General features: G+C 51.6%; 1 protein-coding gene across 4 annotated transcripts in view; it reads right to left on the minus strand.

The window, feature by feature from the left end:
* Positions 1–3,868: 3,868 nt before the first annotated feature.
* The window catches only part of anxa6 (annexin A6), a 149,693-nt gene continuing 133,598 nt past the window's right edge, over positions 3,869–19,963 (minus strand). For all 4 annotated transcript variants that reach the window (XM_070878000.1, XM_070877997.1, XM_070877999.1 and 1 more), the window contains 5 exons: positions 15,152–15,245; positions 13,542–13,637; positions 10,826–10,884; positions 8,577–8,699; positions 3,869–5,814 (listed from right to left, as the gene is read on the minus strand). In XM_070878000.1, the coding sequence (XP_070734101.1) occupies positions 5,755–5,814; positions 8,577–8,699; positions 10,826–10,884; positions 13,542–13,637; positions 15,152–15,245 (432 nt within the window). In that variant the 3' untranslated portion in view covers positions 3,869–5,754. The remainder of the gene's footprint in view (positions 5,815–8,576; positions 8,700–10,825; positions 10,885–13,541; positions 13,638–15,151; positions 15,246–19,963) is intronic.

Below are 19,963 nucleotides of genomic sequence, written 5' to 3' on the forward strand. Positions count from 1 at the left end.
CTGAGAACTCACTTTTAGAGTGGAAGCAAGTCTTCCTCGATTTCGAGGGACTGCCTATGATGATAGGCCAGACCGGGTAAGGGCAGCAGATTTCCTCCCCTCGAGGACATTAATGAACCAGATGGGTTTTTACGACCATCTGGTAGTTTCATGGCCACCATTACAGATATTGGCTTTGTATTCCAGATTTTTAAAAAATAATAATTAATTGAATGTAAATTCCCCAGCTGCCGTGGTGGGATTAGAACTCATATCGCCAGATTTTTAGACCCAGTGACCATGAAGGAACGGCCGATATATTTCCAAGCATGGCGTGTGACTCGGAGGGGAACGTGGAGCTGGCGGTGTTCCCATGCGCCTGCTATCCCTTGTCCTTGTCCTTCTTGGCGGTAGAGGTCGCGAGTTTGTGAGGCACTGCCGCAGAAGTCTTGGCGAGTTGCTGCAGTGCCGGTTTCTGTGCAGTACAATTTGTGTGATCTTCAAGATATGAACAGGAAATGCTGGAAATACTCAGCAGGTCAGGCAGCGTTTGTGGAGAGAGAAACAGAGTGTTACGTTTAGAATAACTCCACAAGACTGTATATCTTAAAGCTCAAACTGTTTTGGGCCTTGGTCTCTATATCGTAACTCCAGAGGTGAGGAAGCAGCATGGTAGACTGCCTTTTATACCTGCTTGCCCAGGGTGTGCAGGTGACCCTTGGGTCTCCCACAGGTGCGCCCCCTGGTGGCAAGTCTGACACATTGGCAATGTTTACATACATAACAGAGTTAATATTTCAGCTCAGATCTGACATTAACTCGATTTCTCTCTCTTCACAGACGCTGCCCGACCTGCTGAGTGTTTCCAGCATTTGCTGTTTCTATTTCAGATTTCCAGCACCCGCAGCATTTTGCTTTTTGTGCTCTCTCTAATCTTCTACGCCATCTACATAATCTTTGATGTGCCGTCTTTCCAGATGAGACGTTAAACCGAGGCCCCGTCTGCTCTCTCAAGTGGATGGAAAAGATCCCACGGGCACTATTTTGAGGAAGAGCAGGGGAGTTCTCCCCGGTGTCCTGGGGCCATATTTATCCCTCAATCAACGTCACAAAAACAGATTATCTGCTCATTATCACTTTGCTGTTTGTGGGAGCTTGCTGTGCTTCCCACATTACACCAGCGACTACACTGCAAAAAGTACTTCATTGGCTGTAAAGCGCTTTGGGACGTCCGGTGGTCATGAAAGGCGCTATAGAAATGCAAGTCTTTCTTTTTTTCTTTCTGCTTGACCCAACTGAATTTTGACTTCAGATCCAAATCATTTACTACTCACTTACAAATCTCATCATGTTTTTTTTAAATTGAGGGGGAAAGGGTTGGAGAGTTGGGCAGAACTGAGTAGGTACAGTACAGAAAGCTGTCCCGACCCTGTCTTCACACTCAAGTGTCGAGGGAAGTACGGGTTGATGTGGTTGAGGACTAACTGACTGAATGAGCACGTAGGGAGTGGGAAAGAACATTGTGTCCTGCAGGAAGTGAGTTCCTTTCAGAGAGAGAACAGAAAACAAACCGCGGTGGTTTGCCTTGACTCAGTGGGTAGCACTCTCTCATTCTGAGTCACAAAGGTTCTGTGTTTATGGTCCTAGAGACTTGAGCACAAAAAACTAGACTGGCACTCCAAGTACCAGTTCTGAACGAGTGCTGCACTGTCGGAGGGGCAGTACTGAGGGAGTGCTGCACTGTCGGAGGGACAGTACTGAGGGAGTGCTGCACTGTCGGAGGGACAGTACTGAGTGAGTGCTGCACTGTCGGAGGGACAGTACTGAGGGAGTGCTGCACTGTCGGAGGGACAGTACTGAGTGAGTGCTGCACTGTCGGAGGGACAGTACTGAGGGAGTGCTGCACTGTCGGAGGGACAGTACTGAGGGAGTGCCGCACTGTCGGAGGGACAGTACTGAGGGAGTGACGCATTGTCGGAGGGGCAGTACTGAGGGAGCGCTGCACTGTCGGAGGCGCAGTACTGAGGGAGTGCTGCACTGTCGGAGGGGCAGTACTGAGGGAGTGCTGCACTGTTGGAGGGGCAGTACTGAGGGAGTGCTGCACTGTCAGAGGGACAGTACTGAGCGAGTGCTGCACTGTCGGAGGGACAGTACTGAGGGAGTGCCGCACTGTTGGAGGGGCAGTACTGAGCGAGTGCTGCACTGTCGGAGGGACAGTACTGAGGGAGTGCCGCACTGTTGGAGGGGTAGTACTGAACGAGTGCTGCACTTTTGGAGGGGCAGTACTGAGGGAGTGCTGCACTGTCGGAGGGACAGTACTGAGTGAGTGCTGCACTGTCGGAGGGACAGTACTGAGGGAGTGCTGCACTGTCGGAGGGACAGTACTGAGTGAGTGCTGCACTGTCGGAGGGACAGTACTGAGGGAGTGCTGCACTGTCGGAGGGACAGTACTGAGGGAGTGCCGCACTGTCGGAGGGACAGTACTGAGGGAGTGCCGCATTGTCGGAGGGGCAGTACTGAGGGAGCGCTGCACTGTCGGAGGCGCAGTACTGAGGGAGTGCTGCACTTTTGGAGGGGCAGTACTGAGGGAGTGCTGCACTGTTGGAGGGGCAGTACTGAGGGAGTGCTGCACTGTCAGAGGGACAGTACTGAGCGAGTGCTGCACTGTCGGAGGGACAGTACTGAGGGAGTGCCGCACTGTTGGAGGGCAGTACTGAGCGAGTGCTGCACTGTCGGAGGGACAGTACTGAGGGAGTGCCGCACTGTTGGAGGGGTAGTACTGAACGAGTGCTGCACTGTCGGAGGCGCCGTCTTACAGAAAAGACATTAAACCGAGGCCCCGTCTGCTCTGTCAGGTGGACATTGAAAATCCCATGCCACTATTTGAAGCCAATTTGCGCACAGCAAGCTCCCACAAACAGCAACGTAATAATAAGCAGATAATCTTTTTTTTTTCCAAGCGATATTTGGTTGAGGGATAAATATTGGTTCCAAGACACTGGGGAGGACTCCCCTGCTCTTCTTCGAATAGTAGCGGTGGTTTATTATTTACCACCACCTGAGAGCAGACGTTTAACGTCTCATCCGAAAGACAGCTCCTTCGATTGTAACGTATGCACCTGTGAGCATGCTCTCGGGTTTGTAGAGCTGGTGACTGCCTGCCTCTCTTCCGCAGTTACATCCGAGCCAGGGTGTCCCTGGAGATGGAGCACGTGGTGTCCACCGGTACGCTCGCGGCCTTCCGCGAGAGGTGGGAGCCGGAGGGACTGGAGTTCATCATCAACCCCGGCAACCAAATCTTAATTTGATTAAGGGTTTTTGTTACAGTTTTAAATTGTTCATTTGTGGGTGCTCGTGCCAAAAGGGGGCACTTAAGAACATAAGAATTAGGAACAGGAGTAGGCCATCTAGCCCCTCGAGCCTGCTCCGCCATTCAATAAGATCATGGCTGATCTGGTCGTGGACTCAGCTCCACTTACCCGCCCTCTCCCCGTAACCCTCAATTCCCTTATTGCTTAAAGTTTAAACTTGATTTAAAGTTTCTACTAAAATAGTTGTAGAGCTGTTGAGTTGGGAATGGCTTAAGTCAGTCACGTGATGTTCACAAGAATCAATAAAACCCCAGCCAGTTGGGTTTAGGGGATTCACGATGAGGCAGGTGGATATGCGTGGACGAACTGGTAACGTGTAGTGTGATTGTTGAGAACTAGTTGCTTTATTAGCAAAGGTTTAACAGCAATGTGTTGCAATGAATTCTTAAGCAAACAACCCGAATGGCCTACTCCTGCACCTATTTTCTATGTTTCTATGAAGCAAATACATTATATAGATAAGGACCGAAAAGCCGTTTGCAGTTTGGCGACTTCAGAAAGAGAACAAAGAGAAATAGTTGATCTTCAGGAGTTTATTGTCGGCTTCTTTATAATATATAAATAAGGCAAGCTGATTGGTAGCGGGTGGAGGGTTAGGAAGAACTCTCGCGTGCGCGGGGACGGGAACCGTGGCTGGGATTGGCAAACGTTGGGCCGGGGGGGAGGGCATCTTGCCCGGGGGGGTAGTAGCTCTCGGTGACCAGATGCTGAGCCTGAGGCAGGACTGGAATGAAGTTCTCGACTCCTGGAGATAATGGGGGTGCAACGGGTCGAGGAGTTCCCCAATACCTTCCTGGCCGTTTCACCACACGGCCTTCCGCCTCCCAACCGCTCCTCCCACCGGAACATCCGTTTCGCTCCGCTCCAGTATCTGTGCAGCTAACGGAGGAAAGTGCTCAAAGAAGTGGGAAAAAACTCCGGATTTGTTTCCAGCGCCCGGATGATGTTCCTCCCGGGGGTGGAGGGGGGGGGGGGTTTCTTTGCTCACAGAAGTGTCCAGGAGATGAATCCTCAATTCCTGGAGACCCCCGGGGACAATCCTGGAGAGTTAGCGGTTCTCTGTTCGGGGGGGTGGGGGTGGAGGAGGGGGAGCCCAATTCAGGCGCTAGCATGGTCTTACACACCTCCCCGATGTTGGCCTCCATCGTGGCTGGCGATTGGCTAGCATCCAATTGGTGTTACCTCCCTCGACGCACCTGAACTGATGGACGGGCCTTTTCGTCCCTAGCTGTGGTCAGTCACCGAGGCTTTCTGTTAGCTTCTATCTATTAGTAGCTTACACTGGACGAGTATTACACTGGACGAGTGTTGCTGGTGGAGGGGGTGGGGGGGGGGTAGGGGGGGGGGAGCGGGAGAGAGGTTAGAAGGGATGAGCGGAAAGTGAAGTCACTCTGCGTCACGAGCCAATCACGTGCAGAGTTTACTTCCCCGGGCCCACTCTCCCACCCTTGCTCAAGAGGGGACGGTGGGTGGGGGGGGGGGGGGGGGGGGAGGGGGGGGGGGTGATGGCGGGGGCGGGGGCGGGAACAGAACAATGACAAAAACTTGGGCGGAGTCAGAGCGAGAGGTTCTCGACAACAGAGAGGGACCCGGTAAGATTCATAGGGCAGCAGTGCAGAGGCTGAGCGCCCAGCTATCAGTGGTACAGCAGGGGGGGCAGGGGCTGGGGGGGAAACGTGTGAAGGAAGGGACATACCCAGATACTCGACTGGAGGAGGTCCACGTAGGATGCGGGAGCGTTTCGAGAGCTGGAGAACGGGAATATTGACACCAATTCACCGGGGGGGTGGGGAGACCATTGAGCTTGGAGGGGAGGGGAGTGCGGGGACTTTGTGAGGTCGCAGGCTGGGTCGCCCCAAATGAGGGAGGTCAGGCTGTCGAGGGCCAAGGTAGGGAGGCCTCCCCCAGTAGAGAAGCCGAGTCACAATCGCGTCACTGAACCGGGTAAATCGCCAAGCGCTTTAGCCCAGGGCTCTTGGTATGGACAAAGGAAATTTGGGGCAGCTGGAGACTGGCCCATTGTGAAGTTATGGCGGGTGTTTTGGCAACATGGAGTTCCGATCATGTGTACCACTAGGATGGAGTAGCTGTGTGATGCACAGGGGCATAAAGGGCCGTCACGTTCAGCTCCCGGCTCAGAGCTTCGATCGACGCAAACTCCGGGTGGGGAGTGGTACAGAATGGGCGGGGAGTGGTACAGAATGGGCAGGGAGTGGGGAGGGAGGGGGAGGGGGGCGGGGGGTGACAATCCCTTCTGCTGTGCGCCCCTCCCCTCCCCTCCCCGCCACCCCCCCCCCTCGCATTGACGTCTAGCGAGGCCCTGCGTCGGCAGTTGAGCCCGACGATCTCCGCCCTCGTATCTCGCCAAAGGTAGAGCAACGTGGTCCAACGGGGTGTCCATCTTCTAGTCCTCCCCACCGCACAGTGCCAGGAGCACCTTGCTGTAGTCTCCAGAACTGTCTCCCTGAAAACAAACACAAGGGTTAATTGTTTCTTTTGCTTGTCTACTGTGGAGGTTCGCGCAACCTAGGCAGAGCTCAATCACACAGCACAGAAGGAGGCCATTCGGCCCATCGTGCCTGTGCTGGCTCTTTTGAAAGAGCGATCCAATTAGTCCCACTCCCCTCCCCTCTTTCCCCATAGCCCGCAATTTGTTCAAAATGTGTGCGCGCACTGGGTCCGTGCAGCAGAGCTGGTCTCCAGTCGTCCTGGTTAACCCTTGCCACTGGACCAAGACCTCGCTCTGTCAGGCCCGTGTGGTGGCTGGTGTGCAACGGCCACCCCACGTTAAAAAAAATCCACGCACAGGATGTAGTTCGGGATCTGGAATATTAGGTCCTTCATTGAAACATGTGAACTTTTTGGCGATGGACTGCCTATGATGACAATTTGTTTTCCGTTTCCCTTTTGAAAGTTACTATTGATTCTGCTCTCACCGCCCTTTCAGGCAGCGCGTTCCCGATCACAACAACTCGCTGCGTAAATATAATTCTCTTCATCTCCCTCTCTGGTTCTTTTGCCAATCACCTTAAACCTGTGTCCTCCGATTACCGACTCTCCTGCCACTGGCAACTGTTTCTCCTTATTTACTCCATCAACAGCCCTCATGATTTTGAACACTTCTATCAGATCTCCTCTTAACCTTCACTGCTCCAAGGAGAATAAGCCCAGCACAGGAGTTGTGCCAGAGGATTGGAGAACTGCCGACATTGTAGTATTGGTTAAAAAGGGAGGAAGGGATAAACCGAGTAATTACAAGCCAGTCAGTTTAACCTCGGTGGTGGGCAAATTACTGGGATCAATTCTGAGGGACAGGATAAACCTTCATTTAGAAAGACACAGATTAATCAAAGTCAGTCAGCATGGATTTGTTACAGGAAGGTCGTGTCTGACTAACTTGATTGAGTTTTTTTGAGGAAGTAACAAGGAGGGTCGATGAGGGCAGTGCGTTTGATGTAGTTTACATGGATTTTTAGCAAGTCTTTTGACAAGGTCCCACATGGTAGACTTATCAAAAAAGTAAACGCCCATGGGATCCAAGGGAGAAAGGCAAATTGGATCCAGCATTGGCTCAGTGGCAGGAAGCAAAGGGTAATGGTTGATGGAAGCTTTTTGTGACTGGAAGGCTGTTTCCAGTGGGGTCCCACAGGGCTCAGTAAACGGTCCCTTAGATTTTGTAGTTTATATTGATGATTTAGACTTAAATGTAGGGGGCTGATAAAGAAATGTACAGATGATACAAAGTTTGGCCATGTGGTTGGTAGTGAGGAGGAACGCTCTAGACTGCAGGAAGAGATTGATGAACTGGTCAGTTGGATAGAAAAGTGGCAAACAGAATTCAATCAGGGGAAAGTGTGAGGTAATACATTTGGGGAGGGGCAACAAGGCAAGGGAATACACAATAAATGGGAGGGTACTGAGAGGCGTGGAGGATCCGAGGGACCTTGGAGTGTGTGTCCACAGATCCTTCAAGGTAGCAGGACAGGATAAGAGATTAAAAGGCGTACAGAATGCTTTCCTTTATTAGCCAAGGAATAGAATACAAGAGCAGGGAGGTTATGCTTGAACTGTATAAAACACTGGTTAGGCCACAGCTAGAGTACTGCGTGCAGCTCTGGTCACCACATTACAGGAAAGATGTGATTGCACTGGAGAGGGTGCAGAGGGGATTTACAAGGATGTTGCCTGGACTGGAAAATTTTAGCTACGAGGAATGATTGGATAGGCTGGGATTGTTTTGCTTGGAACAGAGGAGGCTGAGGGGTGATTTAATTGAGGTGTATAAAATTATGAGCGGCCTGGATAGCGTGAACAGGAAGGACCTATTTCCCTTAGCAGAGGGGTCAATGAACAAGGGGCATAGATTTAAAGTAATTGGTAGAAGGTTTAGAGGGGATTTGAGGGGAAATTTCTTTACCCAGAGGGTGGAGGGGGTTTGGAACTCACTGCCTGAAAGGGTGATAGAGGCAGAAACCCTCACCTCATTTAAAAAGTACTTGGATGTGCACTTGAAGTGCCGTAACGTACAGGGCTACAGATGTAGGTAGCTCTTTTTCGATCGGCACGGACATGATGGGCCGAATGGCCTCCTTCTGTGTCATAATTTTCTATAATTCTATGAGTCTTCTGCAGTCTCTCCAACTATTGGCAGCGAGCTCCCGCTGCAATCTCATACAGTACGTCATCATCAGGAGGCGATACCTATCTCAGCCCTGCTCCTACTGAGTAAGTTTGTACAGTACCAGATCCTTTCGCAGTTTAACACATTGGGAAACTGTAAACGTGTCAATGAATGAGCCACAGTCGGGCAGAGAGGAATTACTATTCAATCACATTAATGCACTCATTGCAGCTACCTCCGGGAGCCATTTCACTACCTCACAGTTTGTTCATCTTTTATTCTCGGACCAGCAACGCTTCGAATTTAAAATTCCCAGCCTTGTTTTCAAACCCCCACTGCCCCTCCCCTCTCTATCTCTGTCATCTCCGCCAGCCCTACAACCCTCTGAGATTTCTGCGTTCCTCCTGTTATGTGTGTAAACCTGTAAATACCATGTCTAACCACCAGAGGGCTTATCCACTGGAGTCCCAAGGGATCCCACAATCCCTTCATTGGGCAAAACCCAATCTCGCCCTGGTCCGTATGACTCAGATACTCATCAGGTGCTTCACCCCCACACTCCTGAAGTGGGGGCAAGGTTTGACAAGTTCCCCTTGACCACTTGCCTCGATAAAAGAGTAGAGACTCGCGTCGTACATCTGCTTGAACTCGTGCCGGATGTTCAGCAGATCTATTTCGCTCCTGGACACCATGATGCGGATCAGAGTCCTGTCGTCCGTCCCGGCACCCTGGGAAAAAACAGACAAAAGTCTTTGGAGTCAACGCCGAAGGACAAATCTACTGCCCATCAGAAGCTAATTAAAAATATAAACAAGGTGTCCTCCGTCATCACTCGTGTTAAGTTGGAGGATACGTTGGGGGTGGTACGTCATGTATTATTCTGCTGCTAAACGTGGCCTGTCACTTTAAGACCACAGCGTCTGATTGCGGAGAATGCGGCGACAGAGAGCAGTGAAAGCCACGGAGGTGTCAGTCGATGTGAGGGGATGAGCAATTTGTAAGTGATGCACTGAAGACAAGCCATTGGGGGTTAGCAAAGTGGGGGTTGATAGGTGAGGAAAGTTTGAGTAGGTTGGGCCTCTTCTCATTGGAGTTCAGAAGAATGAGAGGTGATCTTATCGCAGCGTATAAGATTATGAGGGGGCTTGACAAGGTGGATGTAGAGAGGATGTTTCCACTGATGGGGGAGACTAGAACTAGAGGGCATGGTCTTAGAATAAGGGGCCACCCATTGAAAACTGAGATGAGGAGAAATTTCTTCTCTCAGAGGGTTGTAAATCTGTTGAATTCGCTGCCTCAGAGAGCTGTGGAAGCTGGGACATTGAATAAATTTAAGACAGAAATAGACAGTTTCTTAACCGATAAGGGAATAAAGGGGTTATGGGGAGCTGAGTCCATGATCAGATCAGCCATGATCTTGTTGAATGGCGGAGCAGGCTCGAGGGGCCGAATGGCCTATTCCTGTTCCTATTTCTTATGTTCTTACGTAAAACTGTACACAGTACTCCAGGTACAGTCTCACCATAAGAACATAAGAAATAGGAGCAGGAGGTAGGCTATTCGGCCTGTCAAGCCTGCTCCGCCATTTAATAAGATCATGGCTCTATATAATTGCAGTAAGACGTCTTTACTCTTATACTCAAATCCTCTTGTAATAAAGGCCAACATACCATTTGCTTGCTGTACCTGCATGTTAACTTTGAGTGATTCGTGTACAAGTGGACACCAAGGTCTCTCTGAACACCAACACTTGCCAATCTTAGTGTCGATGTAGGATGGAGATTGGGATGAGTTGATGGTGAGTGGAGATTGGGAGGTTAATGCGGAGAACGTTTGAAAGGTTGAGAGTTTCAGCTGCTGTGGGGCTGATGCAGGGACTGATCCGGTAAATATTTTGTGGGTGAACGTCAGTTGGCTTGGTGATGAACTGAAGGCGAGGTGTGAGGTGTCCAGCTCAGGATCCAGCCTGCCACCCACCCCCACCAATGTCACACACCATGAACCATCCAGGACGAGGGCGATGGGATCAGAGACTCGGGCGTGGAGTCTCCGATGGTGCAGGGAAGGATGTTTCCCAATTTCAAAAACTGTTCCATGGGCTACAGCCCTTCATCCAATCAAAAGAGTAAAACCCAGTTACGACTGCACTAGAGAGCAAAGCTCCCTCCACACCAACCCCTTCCTGTTACACCACCTGCTCTCTACTGCCTGCTAAATCATGTGAATTCTCAACAACACTCGAGAAGCTCGACACCATCCAGGACAAAGCAGCCCGCTTGATCGGCACGCTACCCACCACCTTCAACACTCACTCTCTCCACCACCGGCGCACCGTGGCTGCAGTGTGTACCATCTACAAGATGCACTGCAGCAACTCGCCAAGGCTTCTTCGACAGCACCTCCCAAACCCGCGACCTCTACCGCCTAGAAGGACAAGGGCAGCAGGCGCATGGGAACACCACCACCTCCACGTTCCCCTCCGAGTCACACACCATCCCGACTGGGAAATATATCGGCCGTTCCTTCATCGTCGCTGGGTCACAATCCTGGAACTCCCTCCCTAACATCACTGTGGGAGCACCTTCACCACATGGACTGCAGCGGTTCAAGAAGGCGGCTCACCACCACCTTCTCAAGGGGCAGTTAGGGATGGGCAATAAATGCCGGCCTTGCCAGCGACGCCCACATCCGGCAAATTGAATTTTATAAAGCAGCAATGGAGACAATCGCGTGTATAATTCTTCTCCAAGTGCGATGGAAGGTTTAAAATCAAGAAATCAGCAGGTGTGGATTAAACGCATCAGATTGAGAGTATTGTGCCTACAAACGAGATTAATTAACGATGGTTATTTACCTTCATTGACTTGTAGAGCCGTTCGGCAAAGAACGATGGCTTGTTCTTGATGGAACGAACTAGGAGAGAGACGAGACAGACGGGTCATACCACGGCGTACAGCAACAACAACAACTTGCATTTATATAGCACCTTTAAGGTAGTAACATTTCTCACGGTGCTTCACAGGAGCGTTATCAAACAAAATGTGAATGAATCCCATTCAGTGTGAAGTATGAAAGGGCGGTGGAAACAGATTCAATAGTAGCCTTCAAAAGGGGAATTGGATAAACATTTGTCGGAGAAAAGAGATATGGAGAAAGAGCGGGGGAATTGGGACTGACTGGATTGCTCTTTGAATAGAGCCGGTGCAGAAACGATGGGCCGAATGGCCTACTTCTGTGCTGCACTGTTCTACGATTCTATGACAGGTAATTGTTCCATTGAGTCACACAAGGAGAGATTCGGGCAGGTGACCAAAAGCTTGGTCAAAGAGGTAGGTTTTAAGGAGCATTTTAAAGGAGAGAGGGGTAGAGAGACGGAGAGGTTTAGGGAGAGAATTCCAGAGCTTGGGGCCCAGGCAGCTGAAGGCACGGCCACCGATGGTGGGTCAGAGAACTCTCTTGGGTCAAGCTTTAATTTACATGGGGCCTCATTGCAGCTCAAGTACTTCACTAAAAAGGTGTGCAGCCACCCTGCACCACAAAACATCACCGAGAGGTTGGACCAATGTGCGCATAGCAAGATCCCACAGGCAGCAAATGGGTTAAAACAGCCGGTGAATCAGCTTTATGGTGTTGGTTGAGAGGGGAAGTTTGGCCAGGACGCCAGGTAGACAACCTGCTCTTCCTTCATTAGTGCCACTGGAGACGGGCAAGGCATCGGTTTAACATCATCCAACACGCTCCAGTACCGTACTGGAGTGTCAGATTATGTACTCAAGTGCTGGAGTGGGGCGTGAACTGTGAACCTTCGGACTGGACAGTGCTGCCCGCTGAGCCAACGCTGACACCACACACCAGGGGTCAAAAAGTGAGCAAGCCTCCCCTTCTCTGGATTTTGAGTCTTCCCAATGGCTTAAAAAAACATGTCAACACACACGGGCCCTGAAATTCAGCAGGCATAAGCCCGGAACTACGGCGTGTGTGTATGTTCATGCCCATTTGCATCATACGTGTGTGCGTGTGTGCATGCATTTGTGCGTGTGCTTATGTGTATGTTATTTGCGTTCACCAATATTCCCTGTAATATTTTTGGGGCCGCTTGGGCCATTCAAAATGATGCACATGCGCATTTTTTGCATTGAATTGGAGCTTACAGGGAACATTAGCGTGCGTGCGTGTATTTGTGCATGCATGCATTTGTTCATGCGTGTGTGTTTGTGTGCTTGCTTGTGCATGTGTGCGTGCGTGCGTGCATATGTTTGCGCGCGTATGTGCGTGGAACTTGGCCGATAGCAGGATTACCCCGCCCCCATGCTGGAACAGCCTATCAACACTCATCGCCAGAGCCTGCGAATGATGAATGGAGTTTGGGGGAAGGTATCGGTGGGTGGCTGTCAGCGCCCATGGACATGGAGCCCTCCCTCAGGGGGCAGCAACGGAGAATAAAGGAATAACTGACACCAGAACGGCGAGGGAACCTGTGCAGAGATGGTTTGGTGGCTTCCTGACGGAGTGCTGGCTGGCTCTCGACAGATGCCGGAGTTTCCCCAAGTGCAACGTGATGTCGGGCAGCTGCACATAGCCTTCCGCTGCACTGCTCAGCCCAGCCAGACGGGAAGATGGACCCCCGCCCCTCTCATCGCTCATTCTTCGCACAGGGCTTTTGTAACTGAATAGCAAACGGCACGTTTCATTACACGAGAGGGTAACGTAGGGGGAAAATATAATTCAAACAGATCAGCTCGGCAGCAGCAAGAGGGGAGGGCTATAGTCAGGATCAGTGAGGGACCGCATAACGGGAGAAGGAATGTCGTCTATTAAAGGGTTTGGGGATACAGAATACTTGACCACAAGGGGCTATTGAGGCCAAGTTGTTCACAGCATTTAAGGAGAAATTAGGGAAACTTTTGAGGCAGTAATACACTCATGGGTGTTATGTTCAGAATAACTCCACAAGACTGTATACTGTAAGCTCAAACTGTTGTGACCTTGGTCTCTTTATTGTAACGCCAGAGTGAGGAAGCAGCATGGTAGACTGCCTTTTATACCTGTTTGCCCAGGGTGTGCAGGTGACCCTTGGGTCTCCCACAGGTGTGCCCCCTGGTGGCAAGTCTTAAACATTGGTGATGTTGATATACATAATAATGGGAATGGGGAGAGAGCAGGGTCATGGGATTAGGGAGCCCTGATCTTGGCAATTGTAATCGGTGAGCAAATCTCAATGTTTCTGTCATTCTACGCTGCCTTCTGTGGTTAAATAGCCTATAAACACTAGAGGGCAGGAGATACAGAATATCCAACTGACCCAATTGTGTCAGCCAATGAGTTGGAGGCAGGGCGGGACTTGCAGCAAACATTCTATTTACTCAGCAAACTGTTTACATAATCTATTTAAAAAAAATCCCTACCAACTGCTGCAACTTCTCCTGACAATAACCCCCCCCCCCCCCAGAATGCAGGAGTGGATAGTTACACAATACCAATTATCTGTGTAAAATTTCTGCCAGTGCGATTCGTGTATCCCCTCCGGCCAGCACACGTGAGTTAGTTCGGAATGAGATGTGTGTACTCACCGATCGCGATTAATGCGTTCATCAGGTCCCCAGAAATATCGTTCTTGATGGTCTGCTCGATATCTCTGTTGGTCAGTTTAATGTAATCCTGGAAAACTGCAAGAAGACCCAGCGGCTAAATCATCACCCAACACCCAGCACGGTGATCGCACAACACAAACGTGCATTTATACGCCGCCTTTAGCATGAAAAAAAATCACGACGGGCTTCAACAACAGCAACGTGCATTTATGTAGCGCCTTAACCGTAGTAAAACGTTCCAAGGCGCTACACGGGAGCAATTATCGAACAACATTTGACACCGAACCACATAAGGAGATATTAGGACAGGAGACCAAAAGCTTGGTCAAAGATATGGGTTTTAAGAAGCATTTTAAGGGAGGAGAGAGAGGCGGAGAGCTTTAGGGAGGGAGTTCCAGAGCTTAGGGCCCAGGCAGCTGAAGGCACGGCCACCGATGATGGGGCAATTATAATCAGGGATGCTCAAGAGGCCAGAATTGGAGGAGTGCAGTTATCTCGGGGGGGTGTGGGGCTGGAGGAGGAAGGGGATGGGGCCATGGAGGGATGAAAACCAGTAAGGCATGAAGAGTTAGGGGAGGTGACCAACGAGGGAGAGTTCTCTGGGAGAAGAGAGCAGATTAGGCTCAGGGAGAGCATGGTAAGCTGTGACCAGGACACTGGGGAGAACTCCCCTGCTCTTCTTCAAAATAGTGGCCACGGGATCTTTAACGTCTGGGGCCTCGGTTTAAAGTCTCATCTGAAAGACGGCACCTCCGACAGTGCAGCGCTCCCTCAGTACTGCCCCTCCGACAGTGCAGCGCTCCCTCAGTACTGCCCCTCCGACAGTGCAGCGCTCCCTCGGTACTGCCCCTCCGACAGTGCAGCACTCCCTCAGTACTGCTACTCCGACAGTGCGGCGCTCCCTCAGTACTGCCCCTCCGACAGTGCAGCGCTCCCTCAGTACTGCCCCTCCGACAGTGCAGCACTCCCTCAGTACTGCTCCTCCGACAGTGCAGCGCTCCCTCAGTACGGCCCCTGCGACAGTGCAGCACTCCCTCAGTACTGCCCCTCCAACAGTGCAGCGCTCCCTCAGTACTGCCCCTGCGACAGTGCGGCGCTCCCTCAGTACTGCCCCTCCGACAGTGCAGCACTCCCTCAGTACTGCCCCTCCGACAGTGCGGCGCTCCCTCAGTACTGCCCCTCCGACACTCCCTCAGTACTGCCCCTCCGACAGTGCAGCACTCCCTCAGTACTGCCCCTCCGACAGTGCAGCACTCCCTCAGTACTGACCCTCCGACAGTGGGGCACTCCCTCAGTACTGCCCCCCCGACAGTGCGCCGCTCCCTCAGTACTGCCCCTCTGACAGTGCGCCGCTCCCTCAGTACTGCCCCTCCGACAGTGCAGCGCTCCCTCAGTACTGCACAGGAAGTGTCAGCCTGGATTTATGTGGTCAGGCCCCTGGAGTGGGACTTGAACCCACAACCTTCTGACTCAGAGCTACCCACTGAGCCAAGTCAAGGCTGACACACCCCAGAGGTATGGGGAGCTGATGGGAGAATAGAAGGCCAGCAGACAGTTAAGTGGCAGCAGCAAACGTTGTCACATCTCACCTCTCCGGAGATGGGGGTAGCTCCTCATGCACAGAATGCTGATGAACTTTGACTCCATGGAGCCCGAATCCTCATCGCTCGAGCTGCACAATTCCTAGAAATCAGGAGGCATTGGAATGCAATCACACAGTGTCCAGGGCACATAAACAGGCCCTTCGGCCCAACCGGTCCGTGCCGGTGTTTCTGCTCCCCACCAGCCTCCTCCCACCCCTCTTCATCCCCCCCACCACCGACATATCCTTCCATTCCTTTCTCCCTCTGTCATAGAGCTTCAGTTAGCACAGTACTGCCGCGAGACTCCCAAAGTAAGCGCTCTACTCGGAACTCCTTCACGGCAAGCGAGCCCCCAGGTGCGCAGAGGAAACGTTACAAGGGACCACCCTCAAAGCCTCCCTGATAAAGTGCAACATCCCCACCGGCCCCTGGGAGTCCCTGGCCAAAGACCAGTCCGCCCTAAGTGGAGGAAGTGCACCTGGGAGGGCGCTGAGCACCTCGAGTCTCATCGGCGAGAGCATGCAGAAACCAAGCGCAGGCAGCGGAAGGAGCGTGCGGCAAACCAGTCCCACCCACCCCTTCCTTCAACCACTATCTGTCCCACCTGTGACAGGGACTGTGGTTCTCTCGTATTGGACTGTTCAGTCACCTAAGGACTCATTTTAAGAGTGGAAGCAAGTCTTCCTCGATTCCAAGTGACTGCCTTGATGATGATACTGCTCCTACACGTGGACTACTGTGGTACTGCAACTACTGATGTCCAACAATAAAAGGTCACGTGACAAGGTCACATGATGACAGTTGTCGCCATCTTATAGAGTGTGTGTTTGTCAGTGATGTCGTAAGAATATATTACAACCTCATGTGTTTATCCAGCTTCCCCTTAAATGCATCGATACTATTCACCTCAACCCCTCCCTGTGGCAGCGAGTTCCACATTCTCACCGCTCTCTGGGTAAAGAAGTTTCTCCTGAATTCCCCATTGGGTTTATCAGTGACTGTCTTATACTGATGGCCCCCAGTTCTGGTCTCCCCCACAAGTGGAAACATCTTCTCTACATCCACCCTATCAAACCCTTCCATAATCTTAAAGACCTCTATCAGGTCACATTTTCGAGACAAGAGACTGTTTACTTTCAAAGCGCTAAAACCTCCTCCTTATTTAGATCTGTGACCAAGGCAGGCAGAGTGTTAAATTGGAATTTCCTGGGGCCTGTCATGGTGCCTTCGCCGGGAGCGTGGCGGGAACGGCTGGTTTGCGCAGTGCTCCCAGGAAATTCTGAGCCTTTCGTTTATCGTCCAATTCTCATTTTGGTAAAGGTTCGCCTTGGTTAAAAAAAAAATAATAATAAAATGGCAAAAATATGCCCCAGCTGGAGTAGTGTGTCCAATTCTGGGCCCTGCACTTTAGGAAGGATGTGAAGGCCTTAGAGAGGGTGCGGAGGAGATTGAGCAGAACGGTTCCAGGGGACAAGGGACTTCAGTTACGTGGATAGACTGGAGAAGCCGCAATTGTTCTCCTTGGAGCAGAGAAGGTTAAGGGGGGATTTGATCGAGGTGTTCAAAATCATGAAAAGTTGTGACAGAGTAAATAAAAGGAAAGAGTTTCCAGGGCGGGAGGGTTGGTAATCAGAGGACATGGATTTAGGATCATTGGCAAAAGAACCAGAGGGAGAGATGAGGAGAATCGTTTCACACAGCGAGTTGTTGATTCTGGAATGTTCTGCCTGGGAGCAGATTCAATACCAGTAGATCATCCCGAAACCGGAAGCCTCGGGGCCAAGGCCATTCCCGGTTTTTCCGGATTTCAGAGAAGAAATCCAAGGGGAGTACGTGGGTCGGGTCGGCTTGGGTCACAGGTCGGTCAGGTCAGCTCAGGTCACAGAGGGGTCAGGTCGGGTCACATGGGGATCAGGTCTGGTCACACGGGGGTCAGGCCGGCTCGGCTCAGGTCACATGGGGGTCGGGTCGGCTCGGGTCACATGGGGGTCGGGTCGGGTCACACAGAGGGGGGTCAGGTCGGGTCGGCTTGGGTCACACGGGGGTCGGCTCGAGTCACACGGGGGTCAGGTTGGGTCAGACGGGGATCGGGTCAGGTCACATGGAGGTCAGGTCGGGTCGGGCTGGGTCACATGGAGGTCAGGTCAGGTCGGGTCACACAGGGGTCAGGTTGGGTCAGCTCGGGTCACACGGAGGTCGGCTCGAGTCACACGGAGGTCAGGTCGGCTCCGGTCACATGGGGGTCAGGTTGGATCAGCTCGGGTCGGGTCGGGTCACACGGAGGTCGGCTCGAGTCACACGGGGGTCAGGGTCATGGGGCATTCCGACAGGCTCAGGAGCAGGTCTATATGTATCCTGTATGTGCGGGATTTGGGGATTCTGGCCGGCGACTCCTGCGATCTGCCAATGTCCGGTTTTCGGACAATTACGGTTTGTTAGAACTTGGGATTTCGGGTGTTCTACCCATAGGAACTTTCAAAAGTGAACTGGATACATCCTTGACAAGAAAACATTTGCAGGGCTATGGGGAAAGAGCAGGTGGTGGGAAGGGGGGGGGGGCGCTGGGACTAATGGGACGCTTTCAATGAGCCGGCACTGACACGATGGGCTGAATGGCCACTGTGCGGGATTCTGCCATTCTATGATTCAGCCCCCAAACAGTCGCACTGTCGGGGAGAGGGATGTGAGGTTGTGGTTACAAGCCGGGCGGTTTGTACACCATTGTGCGATTCCCAGGGCTGGGAATTGGCCGTGTTTACATTGTGGGGGGGCGGGGGAGATGACATCAGAGCAGGGGTAGCAGCAGTGGGCGTGCAGGTAGTCGAAGGGGGAGCTGACCGGGGCTTTAAAGGTGGATTTTCCCCCCCGAGAGAGGAGCAGGCGCAGGTCAATCCCGCTGGCAATGGTCTGTCGTCATCGCCAGAGACCCAACAGAATCAGACTCGTCGTTGGATTTCAGTGGGCAGGGCCAGATTCTTTCACATTCACCAACTGATCAATGGTCTCGGGCCGACAGCCGGCCTCACAGGGGGTCCGGCAGACAGGAGAGTGGGGGGGAGGGAGGGTAAGGGGTCAATTATTGCCTGTGCTTCAGTCAATCTTTCCTCGCTCGCTCTTGCTACGCTCCAAATACCCCATCTAACAAACTCTTGGTCCTCCCTCCAGCCTCACTGAAGAAGGAAAGAGAAAGAGAGAAACGGAAAGAGAAAGAAAGAAAAATCGAAAGAAAGAAGGAAAGAGAAAGGAGGAAAGAAAGAGCAAGAAAAGAACGTAAGGAAAGGAAAGGAGAAAGCGAGAAAAACTGGGATTTATATAGCGCCTTTCATGACCTCAGCGTGTCCCAAAGAGTTTTACAGCCAATGAAGTACGTTTAGAATGCAGTCACTGGGAAACGCTGCAGCCAATTTGCGCACAGCAAGCTCCCACACACGGCAATGTGATAATGACCCGATAATCTGTTTTTGTTGTGTTGATTGAGGGATAAATATTGGCCCCAGGACACCGGGGAGAACTCCCCTGCTCTTCTTCAAAATAGTGACCCTGGGATCTTTTACGTCCACCTGAGAGCAGACAGGACCTCGGTTTAATATTGCATCCGACAGTGCGGCGTTCCCTCAGTACTGTCCCCTGACAGTGCGGCGCTCCCTCAGTACTGCCCCTCCGACAGTGCGGCGCTCCCTCAGTACTGCCCCTCCGACAGTACGGCGCTCCCTCAGTACTGCCCCTCCAACAGTACGGCGCTCCCTCAGTACTGCCCCTCCGACAGTGCGGCGCTCCCTCAGTACTGCCCCTCCGACAGTACGGCGCTCCCTCAGTGCTGCCCCTCCGACAGTGCGGCACTCCCTCAGCACTGCACTGGGAGTGTCAGCCTGGATTTATGTGCTCAAGTCCCTGGAGTGGGACTTGAACCCACAACCTGCTACCTCAGAGGCGAGAGTGCGGCCCATTGAGCCACAGCTGACGACTGTTGAATTCGTAACTGGTCTCCTGATCGAGTTCATTTTTTTTTTTGAAAGTCAGCATCTGAAACCTTCCCTTCCTCAGTCCACCCTTCCAGCCACTGATTAGAATTTAATTAAATATCAGGAAAGATGCATAAAGTGAAAATGACCCTCCTTGAGCAAGGTTGCTTGGGTGAGGTGACAGAGTTCAGTTCATGGAACTGGTTCCCATCAGTTCAGGAGAGAAAATGGAAGGAAGCTGGAATAGAAAGAAATATTTTAAATTCTGCCAAATAGCTAAGCTGCTTCCTTTACTCAAATACCAAAAGCTGGACAGTCAATGGGGTAATGGGCCAACATTGAGTGATACATCCGTGATGATTTGCAGAGACTTACCAGGTAGTCGGTTATGAGCTGACATTGTTTGCATAGTAAAAGGAAAAAAAAAAAAGAGATTTCTCTGTCACGTTAGCAAGAATTCATCTGCCTGATAATCGGCACATAGGGATATTCGGATATCAGGAGACCGCAGTCCATCCAGGAACATGAGTAGTCCATTCTGCCCCTCGAGCCTGTCCCGCCATTCAGTGAGGTCAGGGCTGAACTCTGACCTAAATCCATATATCCGCCTTTGGCCCCATAATCCCTTAATACCATTGGTTAACAGAAAGCTATCAATCTCCGATTTAAAATTAACAATTGATCAATTGCCGTTTGCGGTATGGGGAGTGGAGGGGGGGGGGGGGGGAAGCAGAGTTGAGGCCAGGATCAGATCAGCCACGATCTCATTGAATGGCGGAGCAGGCTCGAGGGGCCAAATGGCCGACTCCTGCTCCTATTTCTGATGTTCTTATGTTCTAAGTGCGTTCCAAACTTC

Source organism: Pristiophorus japonicus, chromosome 4 (genome assembly GCF_044704955.1).
Source record: "Pristiophorus japonicus isolate sPriJap1 chromosome 4, sPriJap1.hap1, whole genome shotgun sequence".
NCBI classification, from domain to species: Eukaryota; Metazoa; Chordata; class Chondrichthyes; family Pristiophoridae; genus Pristiophorus; species Pristiophorus japonicus.